Source organism: Pan paniscus, chromosome 21, assembly GCF_029289425.2.
Source record: "Pan paniscus chromosome 21, NHGRI_mPanPan1-v2.0_pri, whole genome shotgun sequence".
Taxonomy (NCBI): domain Eukaryota; kingdom Metazoa; phylum Chordata; class Mammalia; order Primates; family Hominidae; genus Pan; species Pan paniscus.
The window spans coordinates 69,401,159-69,415,441 of NC_073270.2; the positions used below are offsets into that span (position 1 = coordinate 69,401,159).

At 52.7% G+C, this 14,283-nt stretch overlaps 1 protein-coding gene across 3 annotated transcripts in view; it reads right to left on the reverse strand.

Moving 5' to 3' along the window:
• The window catches only part of GMEB2 (glucocorticoid modulatory element binding protein 2), a 39,526-nt gene that overhangs the window by 7,417 nt on the left and 17,826 nt on the right, over nt 1-14,283 (reverse strand). The window contains exons 3-6 of one of the 3 annotated variants that reach the window (XM_034952165.3): nt 10,391-10,488; nt 8,610-8,737; nt 3,015-3,118; nt 876-1,033 (exon numbers count right to left, since the gene is read on the reverse strand). In XM_034952165.3, coding sequence (XP_034808056.1) covers nt 876-1,033; nt 3,015-3,118; nt 8,610-8,737; nt 10,391-10,488 — 488 coding nt within the window. Of the gene's footprint in view, nt 1-875; nt 1,034-3,014; nt 3,119-8,609; nt 8,807-10,390; nt 10,489-14,283 lie in introns of those variants that run through there. The other 2 variants (XM_063601153.1, XM_063601154.1) reach the window with 2 other exon arrangements.

Consider the following 14,283-nt stretch of genomic DNA (forward strand, 5'->3'; position numbering starts at 1 on the left):
TAACTTCACTTTAACTTCAGTTTTTTTGTTTTGAGATGGAATCTCACACTGTCGCCCAGGCTGGAGGGCAGTGGAGCGATCTCAGCTCACTGCAACCTCCGCCTCCTGGGTTCAAGCGATTCTCCTGCCTCAGCCTCCTGAGTAGCTGGGATTACAGGCATGCGCCACCACACCCGGCTAACTTCTGTACTTTTAATAGAGACAGGGTTTCATCCTGTTGGCCAGGCTGGCCTCAAGTGATCCACCCGCCTTGGCCTCCCAAAGTGCTGGGGTTACAGGTGTGAGCCACCGCACCCAGCCTAACTGTAGTTTTAAGAAAAATTTCTCTATTCATAAAGCTGGAAAGAATTCTAGGGAACAACCTCTCCACAGTTTAGAGCTACAGACACCAATGTGGAACAGTATCTAAAGCGTCACCCAAAAACCCAAGTGGCAGGAATACCTGCAGCAAGGCACCCAGCACGGAAGGCGGGAGCACAGGCGCGCAGTTCCGTAAACCACCAGGTCAGGAGGGAAGCGGGTCCAGATTTGGGGCTGGGCCGTGGGGGTGGGAGGGAGGGGGCTGGGTGGGTGCCCAGTCACTCTCTGTTACTTGCTATACCCTTCCCCACACGTGAGTTATTATATTACAACGAAAATGGCTTAAAAAGAAAAGTGCTTCAATCTTCCTTGTCAATGAAAGCAGCAATTCTGCCAGATCTCCTCTGTGAGGAAGGAGGAGGCTGATCCCAGACAACTCAGGGTCCCAGGCAGGAGACCGGCAGTCCTGGCGTGAGCAAACACCTGGGGCCAGGGAGGCCACCCAGGGGCATGTCACCCTCTGTGGCCATGGCCAGGGTGGGGCTGGGTCAGGACGAGCAGCCCTGTGCACCTACCGTCGGCTGCGGCAGGCGTGAGGGGAATGTACTCGGCCGACGTGGGGCTGCTCAGGGACACACGGGCTCCTGAGAGGTCAATCTTTGTGCTGCGGCAGGTGTTGGAGCAGACCTTGTCGTGCTGGTAGAAGTCCAGTTCCCCGGAGTCCATGATCTTCCTGTGACAGACGGTGGCATGGAGCGTCCAGGTTGGCCCCAGAGCCGAAGGCACCTGGCCCGCCCACCCTGACCTGGGCCATCCACCCATGTGGGGCAGTCCTAGCAGAGGTGCTGGCAACTCCACAGGGCAGGGTGGGCTCTGCTTCCCTCTTAGCGTGAGCTCGGCGTGCAGGACCCTGCTGCTGAAGAAACAGCCAGCCCAGGCCCACGCCATGGCACTGTCCCCAGGAAGGGGGCGAGCGCTGGCCAGTGGGTGTCCTGCAGGTGCCCGTCAGAGTCTGTGGGGCTGGGCCTTTCTGGGATGTCCCACTACCCCAGCCCCAAGGGAGTGACCCACAGCTAACAAAGGTGGGCCCAGTCCACCTGCATCATGCGTGACTCATTCTGAAGCAGAGGAAGGTGGGAAATCACTTCCAGGAGAACCTTCCTCCTTCTAAAGGCACAGAGACAGCAAAGAAGAGTGATGAGGGCGCAGGACAGCACCAACGGCCATGGCTGCCACTCATCCTCATCTTTACCAGGAAGGCTTCGTACGGCCCAAACTGCTGAGAGCCGCCCTCCCAGGGCCCTCTCTTCTGCCTCTCCGGAGGTCCAGGGTCTCAGTCCTGTGTGTCTCAACGAGCCTGCCTCGACCCATGAAATGAGGGTCAGAGGCTCCAGCCTCATTCAATCTTTGGGCAGCACTGACCTCAGACACACACAGGCTAATGCTTCTGTGGTCAGCTCAGGACTTGCCTACCTGGCCGGTGGTCCCCACAGCTGTGCCACCAGCCACGTTCCAGAAAATCAGAGGCCAGTTCAGCTGGACAGGGAAAGGACCTGAGCCATGGGAAAGGACCCAGGGCTAGTCACTCGTGAGGTCTCAAACTCTGACTCCAGCACAAAGCAGGGGCCCTCCTTGGGAAGCGAGGTAGAGGCCAGGCCCACAAAGACCGAGACTGAGGCTTATGATTCACAGATAAGTGAAGGCCAGGCACGGTGGCTCATGCCGGGAATCCCAGCACTTTGGGAGGCTGAGGAAGGTCAATCACCTGAGGTCAAGTGTTCGAGACCAGCCTGGACAACATGGCGAAATCCCGTCTCTACTAAAAATACAAAAATTAGCCGGGTGTGGTGGCGAGCACCTGTAAACCCAGCTACTGGGGAGGGTGAGGAAGAGAATTGCTTGAACCCAGGAGGCAGAGTTCGCAGTGAGCCAAGATCATGCCACTGCACTCCAGCCTGGGCAACAGAGCAAGACTCCCTCTCAAAAAAAAAAGTGAAAGAAAGGACAGAAATAAGGAGTAACATAAAAGGCCAAAATCTGATGCACAAATACCAGATTATACCTTTTATTTTTTATTTTCAGAATGCATAATTGGAACAGACCCTTTTCTTTCCCTTTTTATTCTTGTTTTTTTTTTTTTTGAGACAGAGTCTCACTCTGTAACCCAAGCTGTATTGCAGTGGCACAATCACAGCTCACTGCAGCCTTGACTTCCAGGCTCCAGTGATCCTTCCACCTTAGCCTCTCGAGCAGCTGGGACCACAGGCATATGCCACCAAATCCAGATAATTTTTTTTTATTTTTAGTAGAGATGAGGTCTCATTTTGCCCAGGCTGGTCTCAAACTCTTGGCGTCAAGTGATCCTCCTGCCTCAGCCTCCTAAAGTGTTGGGATTGCAGGTGTGAGCCACGTGCCCAGCCAACCCTTTATTTTACAACGGTGAAACAGCCACAAGTGCCTTCAGGTAAAGAATTGGTGGAAATTTAAATGACTGACAAAACAATTCTAAAAATCTGATAGTGTCCCTGTTGGCAGGAGTGTGGGAGACAGGTTTACAGTTTTGGGTGTGAGCAGGTGCAGCAGCCACCCGGGAGGTTGTCAGCACTCACCACATCTAAAATATGCCTCATCTTCAAAATCCCAAAACCCCACAAGAAAGCAAGAGCTGCCAGGGCCCCTTCCAGCAGGGAGGCTGACCCTGCGCCAGCGCCCACCTGAGCATGATGCCGTTCATGCGGATGGCTCTCTTCCAGTCCTTCAGGGTGGACTTCCCGGCCAGGTGCACAAATTCCTTCGGGCTGATTACATGCTCGTCGTACTGTGGGGGACACAGTCACGTGGGTCAAGCTTGGCCGGGACACCACATAGGGTGCCCCCATCTCCTACCCGACCCTGAGTCAGGGGCGCAAGGCAGGAAGAGCGCCACGGCACGGCTCTGACCAGTGCAGGTCTCCTACAGAGCATTCAGGTAAAACAAGGACATGACCCACAGGCACGGTGGCTGCAGTGGGGAGTGGCGTCTCCTCCAGCCCTGAGGGGGCCGAGCTGCTGTGTGCCTGGGGTTAGACAGGGCTGGGCTGACCACACCAGGTAGAAGGTGTGTGGCCTTCTCTTCCTCCAGGCAGACTAAGCAAACTGCTTCTGTGCAATGTATTTTATAAATACAAGTTATTGCATACGTTACATCGCAGATGGCAACAGATGCCAGCACATGGGTGGAGCTGTGAACGCCACCTTCCTCAGGTCCCTCCTGACACCACCTTGCCCCGTGCAGCAAACGCCGGCACCTGCTCTCACTCTGACACACACACACACACACACACACACTCGTCTGTTTCTAAGCCAGGGGAACCCTCCTGCTTGCTAATTTCACCCATGTGGGAGCTCAGAGAAACTGAGAAGGTAAAATATCCTGTTCAATCTTGTTACACAAGCAATTATTGAAACCAAAAACTGGAATAAAACTGCGTTTACTTAGAAAACAAGCAGGCTGGGGATGGAGGAGTCACGAGGTCTCTGCAGCTGGACCCAGGAGGCCTGAGTACGGGGGCCGCCTCCACCCCCGGGCCGTGCCCAAGTCTAGCTTGCTGAAGGAAGTGATGTTCCCAATCCCTGAGCCCACCCTCTCATGACCCCCGTGCCACAGACGGGAACACTGAGCCCAGCCAGTCTCTGGCTCTCCCTCATGCGGCTGATCAGGGAGATCCGATAGAAGTCCAGAAGGTGGAATCCAGAAGATTCTCTGGCCACTGTCGGAGCCTGGCAGGAAGGCTGCACTGGCTGTGACTGAGGCTGCTGCCGGCCATCACTTCTACCCAACGTGGCTCACACCTAGTAAACTCAACTGCACCCAAAGGGCCTGATCCTACCTAGGGCTCTGGGCTCAGCCAGCCTCACCTCCCTGCCCCTCCTAGGCCTGCCTCTTTCCTTTCTTGCTTTCACCTTTGTTACTCTTCTCACCCCAGGTTTTCCTCTCCCAGCTAGGAAGCTACATGCTGTACTCTCCTGAGTGGCTCCAGGAGCTTGAGCATGTCACGCTTACCAGAGTTGCCAGAGCTGCCAGAGCCCAGAGCTAACGCGGCCACTCCTGACCCCCCAGAGCTAACGCGGCCACTCCTGACCCCCCAGAGCTAACGCAGCCGCTCCTGACCCTCCAGCGCTAAGGCCCGCTCCTGACCCTCCAGAGCTAACGCGGCCGCTCCTGACTCCCCGGAGCTAACGCGGCCACTCCTGACCCCCCAGAGCTAACGCGGCCGCTCCTGACCCTCCAGCGCTAAGGCCCGCTCCTGACCCCCCAGAGCTAACGCGGCCACTCCTGACCCCCCGGAGCTAACGCGGCCACTCCTGACCCCCCGGAGCTAACGCGGCCGCTCCTGACCCCCCGGAGCTAACGCGGCCGCTCCTGACCCTCCAGCGCTAACGCGGCCGCTCCTGACCCCCCAGAGCTAACGCGGCCACTCCTGACCCTCCAGCGCTAAGGCCCGCTCCTGACCCTCCAGCGCTAACGCGGCCGCTCCTGACCCCCCGGAGCTAACGCGGCCGCTCCTGACCCCCCGGAGCTAACGCGGCCGCTCCTGACCCCCTGGAGCTAACGCGGCCCGCTCCTGACCCTCCAGACCACAGCCACGTGGCCCTGCTCTCATCTCTGAGGCCCTCCAGGGCGTCTCTCTCGATGCTGAATAGACAGGACTGGTCGGGTGACCCACGTTTCCCCGACTCTTCACACCTCCTCACAGCACAGCGCTTCCATCTGGAGGCCTCCTATCTCCGCCTGCAATGCATATTCAGAACATCCTTCAGTCATGATCTGCTGGTGGCAAACTCGTGTCTTTTTCTGGAAACGTCTTTCTTCCAGCATAATTTCAAAGACGACCTCACGGTGTCGTCACTCGCCACACAGTGAGGCTCTGGCGCTGCCACCTCTGCTCCTGCGCTGCTTTCGGGAGCTCACGGCCGGCGGGATTCTTGCTCCTGAGCAATCCGTCTCTCCTCCTGGCTAGACTGAGGATCTTCTCTGTCCCCGTCCTTCTGGAATTTCATTATGATGTCACCTATGGTACATTTCTTTCGTGTTTCCAACTTCTAATTCTAATACAATTTCAAACTCACAGGGTAATTGCCAGGATAGTCCAGGGAGCTCTCACACGTGCGTTCCGGACTCACTGCCTGCTCCCGTCTGCCCCCTTGCCCCCGCCTAGACCTGTGCACGTGCAGCTACTGAGAGTGAAGCAGAGACGTCGGGCCCCTAGGCCCTCAACACTTGTGTATATTTCCTAAGAACAAGCTTCTCTTACGCAGCCACAGAACAACTCGCATCAGGAAATTATCATTCATACATTATTCTCTAATCCATTGTCCATAGTCAAATTCATGAATTGTTCCAATGATAGCCTTTATTGCAAAAAAAAAAATTTTTTTTTTTGAGATGGAGTCTCACTCTGTCGTCCAGGCTGGAGTGCACTGGTGCAATCTTGGGCTCACTGCAACCTCCGCCTCCCGGGTTCAAGAGATTCTCTTGCCTCAGCCTCCCGAGTAGCTGGGAGTACAGGCACATGCCACCATGCCTGGCCAATTTTTTTGTATTTGTCACAGAGATGGGGTTTCACCATGTTGGCTGCGCTGGTCTCGAACTCCTGACCTCAGGTGATTCACCCGCCTCGGCCTCCCAAAGTGCTGGGATTACAGGCGTGAGTCACCATGCCCAGCCTACATTTTTTTCTGATGCAGGATCCAGCCCAAGACTGTGGAGCACGCAGCTGCCTTGCTCTTCGGCTTTTGTCCCCATTAAGACTGCAGCAGGCCGGGCGCGGTGGCTCACGCCTGTAATCCCAGCACTTTGGGAGGCCAAGGCGGGCAGGTCACCTGAGGTCAGGAGTTTGGGCTCAGCCTGGCCAACATGGCAAAACCCCATCTCTACTAAAAATACAAAAATCAGCCGGGCATGGTGGTGGGTGCCCGTAGTCCCAGCTACTCAGGAGGCTGAGGCAAGAGAATCACTTGAACCCAGGAAGCAGCGGTTGCGGTGAGCCGAGATCGCGCCATTGCACTCCAGTCTGGGCAACAGAGGAAGACTCCATCTCAAAAAAAAAAAAAAAAAGACGGAGCAGCTTCTCAGCCTGTCTGTGTTTTTCCTCACCTTGACGTTTTTGGAGCTTGTGGGTCAGGTATTAACGTAGGCTGTCTCTCCATGAGTGTCTGCTGTTTTCTCATGAGTAGAGTCAGGCTATGAACTGTTGGAAGAACACCACAGAACTCCTGCTCACTGCATCAGGAGGCTCAAGGGGGAGGTCTGTCCCGCGCCTGATGATGTGAAGATGGATCGCTGGGTTAAGGAGGCACCTGCCAGCTTTCCCACCACAGCTACGACTTACGTCTGCAATGGCTGCGTGGTTTACAGGGATGCTCTGAAACTAGTCTGAGCACCTGCTCATGACTCTGACCCCATCATTCCTCCCATGCTTTACTTCTCTCTATGCATTTATTTAACATAAATAAATAACATGAAATATATGGAGATAGGTATATAGACTCATAGATTTTATTTTACTCGAGTGATGACTCATGACTATCACTATTTATTTGGATGCTAAAAGCCACCCTACATGCAGGCAGTGGGGTCTTCATCCAGGCTGGGGTCAGTCAGGGCCCTTGCACTGTGGACCACTCCTTCTCAGTTATGAAAGTTCTCAGACTCTCTCTCCTCCTTCCAGAACTCAAATAGATGTGTTCGACTCTCGTGCTTCCTGAATAAATCGCTTTATTTCTATTTACCAGTCCTACTTCTCTCTTCAGCTGTGGCTAACCTGCTGAAGACCTATCCACTAAGTGTTGGACTTCAATCCTATCTCTAGTCGTGTTTCTGCAGAATCTACTTATGCTTTACTCATGCTCTCTTTTCTTTTTTTTTTTTTTTTAAGAAGAAACTGGGGTCTCAGTATGTTACCCAGGCTGCTCTTGAACTCCTGGGCTCAAGCAATCCTCCTGCCTCGGCCTCCCAAAGTGTCAGGATTGCAGGTGTTAAGCCATGGTGCCCGGCCTCTTTTATTTCTTAAAATAAATTATTAAATATAACGATTTTATCTTCTAAGCCTTAAAACCCCAACAGCCGAGGCTGCTGCAGGGCCGACTCTGCAGCCTGTGGCTTCTGTGGGGCCTGTGGCTTCTGTGGGGCCTGTGGCTTCCGTGCTGCCTGTGGCTTCCGTGCTGCCTGTGGCTTCCGTGCTGCCTGTGGCTTCCGTGGGGCCTGTGGCTTCTGTGCTGCCTGTGGCTTCTGTGGGGCCTGTGGCTTCTGTGGGGCCTGTGGCATCTGTGCTGCCTGTGGCTTCTGTGGGGCCTGTGGCTTCTGTGCTGCCTGTGGCTTCTGTGGGGCCTGTGGCTTCTGTGCAGCCTGTGGCTTCTGTGGCTTCTGCTCCAGAAGCACTACTTCTTGTGTGTCCAGGGTTCTGTGGAAATTACTTGAAACCTGAGATAAAGGTGAATTCTTCCAAAAAGTACTTTTTGTTTGTTTCTGTCAGATTCCTGGGGGAACTGCCAGCTGGGAGCCACTGATAACGACACTCTCGGCTTGAGGCTTTCAGACCATCCAGGCCACCTATGAATCTTCAAGGGGGTGTCTCCTTCCCTGTGCCAGGGACAAGAGGTATGGGAGTATGTGGTGGATTCACCCTTGGAGGTGCCAGCTTTGGAGGGGACAGTCACCACCCAGCACGCACACCTCAAGGAAGCCCTGGGCTTTGTCTTCTGATCTCCAGCCCTGCAAGGCTGGGAAAACCAAGCTCAGGCCAAGGCTCTCAGGGAAAAAGCTGGGCTTGGCACTCCATCTGCCTCTCAATTCTGTCACCATTAGGTCCCCAGGCCTCAGCACTTCCTCTTTCTTAGCCCGTGTGAGGCAGCATCTGTAAGATGCTTTATGGAAATGTCTTCACTGGCATTTTCGGCTGTTCCACCACAGGTGAGCCTGGGCACCTGACCTATCAGTATTGTCAGAAAGAGAAGACCTTTCCCACTCATCCTAATCCTTACCAAAGAGGCAGCCTTTTTGGAGCAGCTCTCACTGGATCTGCTGGGTAAAGCTCCTTGTCCAGGAGGGGCAGCCTCCTCCACACGGCGGGAGGGCCTCCCAGCCTCCCTGCCACAGTGCACTGTGGCCACAGCGAATTCCTCTTCCTGAAGGTTCTTCCCGCACCTCCTTCACTCTCCCCAGCCCTGGAGACCCTGCCTCAGGATGCACTCGGCACAGCTGCACCCCCAAAGCAGTCACAGACGCCATGAGGCCTCTCTCCTGGGCCCTGAATGCAGCCTGTGCTCACCTGAACACATTTCACATTGATGCCGGGACACACAAACTTCCTCCAGATGAGGTTGGCTCTGCTGTCCCCACAGGTGATGGGGTACACAATCTCAGCCTCCAGGTTCTCCCCCTCTTCAGCCATCTTCACTTCTCACAGGCACATTGACAGGGAAGGGTAAAAGCAGAACATCAGTTACAACCTCTTCAAAGCATTTCCTGAAAATGCAGAAAATAGCTACCAACATGGAAACCAAAAATTAAAATCCAGGAAGGCCTGAGATAGAGCCAAGGTGGGCAGGGCATGCCCATCAGTGCCGTTAGAGTTTCAGGGTTAAACTCACTAAACAGATTTAAATATCGTTACATTAACAGAATTCCATTAAACTATGGTTCAACTGAAGAGCCACTTAGGAAAATAAAATCAAACTTTAATTGAAACAATTCTAGGGAAACCTAAGGTTTTAAAGGTTCTAGGGCCTTTAATCTCAGACAAAAGAAAAATATTAAGAGTGTTATAAAGAATTTTTGTAATCCCAGCACTTTGGGAGGCCGAGGCAGGCGGATCACGAAGTCAAGAGATCGAGACCATCCTGGCCAACATGGTGAAACCCCGTCTCTACTAAAAATACAAAAATTAGCCAGGCATGGTTGCGGGCACCTGTAGTCCCAGCTACTGGGGAGGCTGAGGCAGGAGGCTGAGGCAGGAGAATGGCGTGAACCCGGGAGGTGGAGGTTGCAGTGAGTCGAGATCGTGCCACCGCACTCTAGCCTGGGTGACAGAGCAAGACTCCCTCTCAAAAAAAGAAAAAAAAAGAATTTTTACTGGGCCAGGCGAGGTGGCTCACACCTGTAATCCCAGCACTTTGGGAGGCCCAGGTGGGTGGATCACCTGAGGTCAGGAGTTTGACACCAGCCTGGCCCAACATGGCAAAACCCAATCTCTACTAAAAATACAAAAATTAGCTGGGCATGGTGGCATGCGCTTGTAATCTCAGCTACTTGGGAGGCTGAGGCAGGAGAAGTGCTTGAACCTGCAGGGCAGAGGTTGCAGTGAGCTGAGATCATGCCATCACACTCTAGCCTGGGCGACAGAGTGAGACTCCGTCTCAAAAAAAAAAAAACAACAGAATTTTTACCGGCCAGGGTCAGTGGCTCACACCTGTAATCCCAACACTTTGGGAGGCTGAGGCTGGAGGATCACATGAGGCCAGGAGTTCGAGACCAGCCTGGGCAACAGTGGGACCCTATTTCTTGGGGAAAAAAAAAAAAAAAAAAAAGTTTTTTAATTAGCTGGGTGTGGTGGCACATGCCTGTAGTCCCAGCTACTCAGGAGGCTGAGGTAGGAGGATCATCTGAGCCTGGGAGGTTAAGGCTATGGTGAACGGTGATCGTGCCACTGCACTCTAGCCTGGGCAACAGAACAAGACCCTGTCTCAAAAAACAAAACCTTTTTTTACTACCATTCACTGATCGTTATAATAAACAGACACAGGCAAAACAAGAGTACTGAAACAGTGAGAAGAAAACAAAATCCAAAAGAGGAGAGAGCTGCAAACTTGGGGCCAGGTGACTTTGCTCTCCTATTAGTCATGGGCAGAGAAAGGGCTGTCATTACAGACACATGGCAGGTTCCACCTGGGGGACCTGGGGCCTGGCCTCTCACTCCTAAGGGCACACAGCTTGGGAATCAGCCCGAACAAAGACCTTGTATATCTCTGGCTGTTCTTCATTTTGAGTGCAGGACTGTCCTGTCCCTGCTGCGGCAAGAAGGCAGACTTCCCACCTAGGACGGCTTCCTACCTAACACGGCTTCCTTGAGCTGGGAGGAGGCTGTGAAGGCCGCGGCAGCTGCCGCCGCTGCATTTTCTGTCTCCATGTTATCTTCTGTCAGGTCGCCCCTGGTGAAGTGAAGGGAGGAGAGAATAGAATCAGGATCCCGGAGGGCACAACCTGCAGGGCACTATTTTCCTGACAGCGCTTTGCTGACCTGTTACACTCTTCTAACTGAATTCAGAAATGGCAGAGGGGCCAGGTGCGGTGGCTCAAGCCTGTAATCCCAGCACTTTGGGAGGCTGAGGTGGGAGGGTCACTTGAGGTCAGGAGTTCGAGACCAGCCTGGCCAACATGGTGAAACCCCATCTCTACTTAAAAAAATACAAAAATTAACTGGACATGGTGGTACATGCCTGTAGAAGCTGGAGTAGGAGAACCGCTTGAACCTGGGAGGCAGAGATTGCAGTGAGCCAAGATCACACCACTGCACTCCAGCCTGGGTGAGAGAGCGAGACTCTGTCTCAAAAAACAAAAAGGCCAGGTGCGGTGGCTCATGCCTATAATCCCAGCACTTTGGGAGGCCGAGGCAGGTGAATCACCTGAGGTCAGAAGTTTGAGATCAGCCTGGCCAACATAGTAAAACCTCGTCTTTACTAAAAATACAAAAATTAGCTGGGTGTGGTGGCTCGAGCCCGTAATCCCAGCTACTCAGGAGGCTGAGACCACAGAATCACTTGAACCTGAGAGGTGTGAGTGGGGATTGTGTCACCGCACTCCAGACTGGGCGACAGAGCAAGATGCCGTCAAAATTAAAAAAAAAAAAAAAAGAAATGGCAGAGGCTGCACAGGTCTGAGCACTGATGTGGACAAGCTGGTCTCGAGATCACACATTTTCTGTTTGGTTCATGGTGGCGAGCACCCAGAACGGCACCCAGCAGGTAAAGCCAGCAGGTGAGGCTGGGTGCAGTGGCTCACGCCTGTAATCCCAGTACTTTGGGAGGCTGAGGCGGGCAGATCACTTGAGGTCAGGAGTTCGAGACCAGCCTGGCCAACATGGTGAAACCTCATCTCTAACCAAAATAAAAAAATTAGCCAGGCGTGGTGGTACACACCTGTAATCCCAGCTACTTGGGAGGCCAAGACAGGAGAATCACCTGAACCCCGGAAACAGAGGTTGCAGTGAGCCGAGATTGTACCACTGCATTCCAGCCTGGGCGACAGAGCAAGATTCTGTCTCAGGGGGAAAAAAAAAAACCCAGCAGGTGAAACCAGCAGGATTCATGGAGGCAGCGAGTGCCCCAGCAAGGATTCTATGCTTCCATTTCTGTCTTTAATAAAGTGTTTTATTTCCACAATAATTACTTCATATGGCTATAGAAACTATCAGAAAATACAAAATTTTAGAAGAAAAGTCACTATGGCCCAACCTCATAAAAAACTAAATTGTAGACAAAAGGGTAAAAGATGAAACCATAAAAGTATTAGAAGGAAAAAAATGTTTTTTTTACTTGTTTCAAAGTGACAAAGGGTTTTCTCGTACAATACAAAACCAAGAAATAAAAAAAGATAACTTTGCCTTAAAAAATAAAAATAAAAACTTTCAATGCCAGGAAAAAAAACACCACAAACAACTTTTTTTTTTTTTTTTGAGACGGAGTCTCGCTCTGTCGCTCAGGCTGGAGTGCAGTGGCCCAATCCCCGCCCACTGCAAGCTCTGCCTTCCGGGTTCACACCATTCTCCTGCCTCAGCCTCCCGAGTAGCTGGGACTACAGGCACCCGCCACCATGCCTGGCTAATTTTTTGTATTTTTGCTAGAGACAGGGTTTCACTGTGTTAACCAGGATGGTCTCAATCTCCTGACCTCGTGATCCGCCCGCCTCGGCCTACCAAAGTGCTGGGATTACAGGCATGAGCCACCGCGCCCAGCCACCACAAACAATTTTTTAAGAAAAGAAAGAACTTGGTGGCAAAATGCTTAAAACATAAGGACAACAAACCACTTATTTCCTGATATGACATAAAGAGGTCCCACCATTGCACTCCAGACCAATCTCACAACACAACAGGGAAACGCAAAGGCCGCAAGCAGGGGCTCTGGAGAAACCCTGGAAAGACACTCATGAGAAATGCAAACAGAAACCAGTACATGAGGCCACTTTCCCCTAGAGAGCCCACAGGAAGGAACCAGCGTTACCATGCGTACGGGAGAGTCTTGGGGTGGTGGTGCCGGCCCAGGACGCAGGACTCTAATGGCGTCGTGGGTGAGAGCTATGAGGAGGGCACTCCGCCTGCAGCCTAGAAACATGCCCCTCTGACCCACCTCCATTTCTAGAAACATGCCCCTCTGACCCACCTCCATTTCCAGAAACATGCCCCTCTGACCCATCTCCATTTCCAGAAACATGCCCCTCTGACCCACCTCCGTTTCTAGAAACATGCCCCCTGACCCACCTCCATTTCTAGAAACATGTCCCTCTGACCCACCTCCATTTCTAGAAACATGCCCCTCTGACCCCACACCTCCATTTCCAGAAACATGCCCCTCTGACCCACCTCCATTTCTAGAAACATGCCCCCTGACTCACCTCCATTTCTAGAAACATGCCCCTCTGACCCACCTCCATTTCTAGAAACATGCCCCCTGACTCACCTCCATTTCTAGAAACATGCCCCTCTGACCCACCTCCATTTCTAGAAACATGTCCCTCTGACCCACCTCCATATCTAGAAACATGTCCCTCTGACCCACACCTCCATTTCTAGAAACATGCCCCTCTGACCCACCTCCATTTCTAGAAACATGCCCCTCTGACCCACCTCCATTTCTAGAAACATGTCCCTCTGACCCCAAACATCCATTTCTAGAAACATGCCCCTCTGACCCACCTCCATTTCTAGAAACATGCCCCTCTGACCCACCTCCATTTCTAGAAACATGTCCCTCTGACCCCAAACATCCATTTCTAGAAACATGCCCCTCTGACCCACCTCCATTTCTAGAAACATGCCCCTCTGACCCCTCCTCCATTTCTAGAAACATGCCCCTGTGACCCACCTCCATTTCTAGAAACATGTCCCTCTGACCCCACACATCCATTTCTAGAAACATGCCCCTCTGACCCACACCTCCATTTCTAGAAACATGCCCCTCTGACCCCACCTCCATTTCTAGAAACATGTCCCTCTGACCCACACCTCCATATCTAGAAACATGCCCCTCTGACCCCACCTCCATTTCTAGAAACATGCCCCTCTGACCCACATCCATTTCTAGAAACATGCCCCTCTGACCCACACCTCCATATCTAGAAACATGTCCCTCTGACCCACACCTCCATTTCTAGAAACATGCCCCTCTGACCCACCTCCATTTCTAGAAACATGCCCCTCTGACCCACCTCCATTTCTAGAAACATGTCCCTCTGACCCCACACATCCATTTCTAGAAACATGCCCCTCTGACCCACCTCCATTTCTAGAAACATGCCCCTCTGACCCCTCCTCCATTTCTAGAAACATGCCCCTCTGACCCACCGCCATTTCTAGAAACATGTCCCTCTGACCCCACACATCCATTTCTAGAAACATGCCCCTCTGACCCACACCTCCATTTCTAGAAACATGCCCCTCTGACCCCACCTCCATTTCTAGAAACATGTCCCTTTGACCCACACCTCCATATCTAGAAACATGTCCCTCTGACCCCACACATCCATTTCTAGAAACATGCCCCTCTGACCCACACCTCCATTTCTAGAAACATGCCCCTCTGACCCCACCTCCATTTCTAGAAACATGTCCCTCTGACCCACCTCCATTTCTAGAAACATGCCCCTCTGACCCCTCCTCCATTTCTAGAAACATGCCCCTCTGACCCACACCTCCATTTCTAGAAACATGCCCCTCTGACCCCACCTCC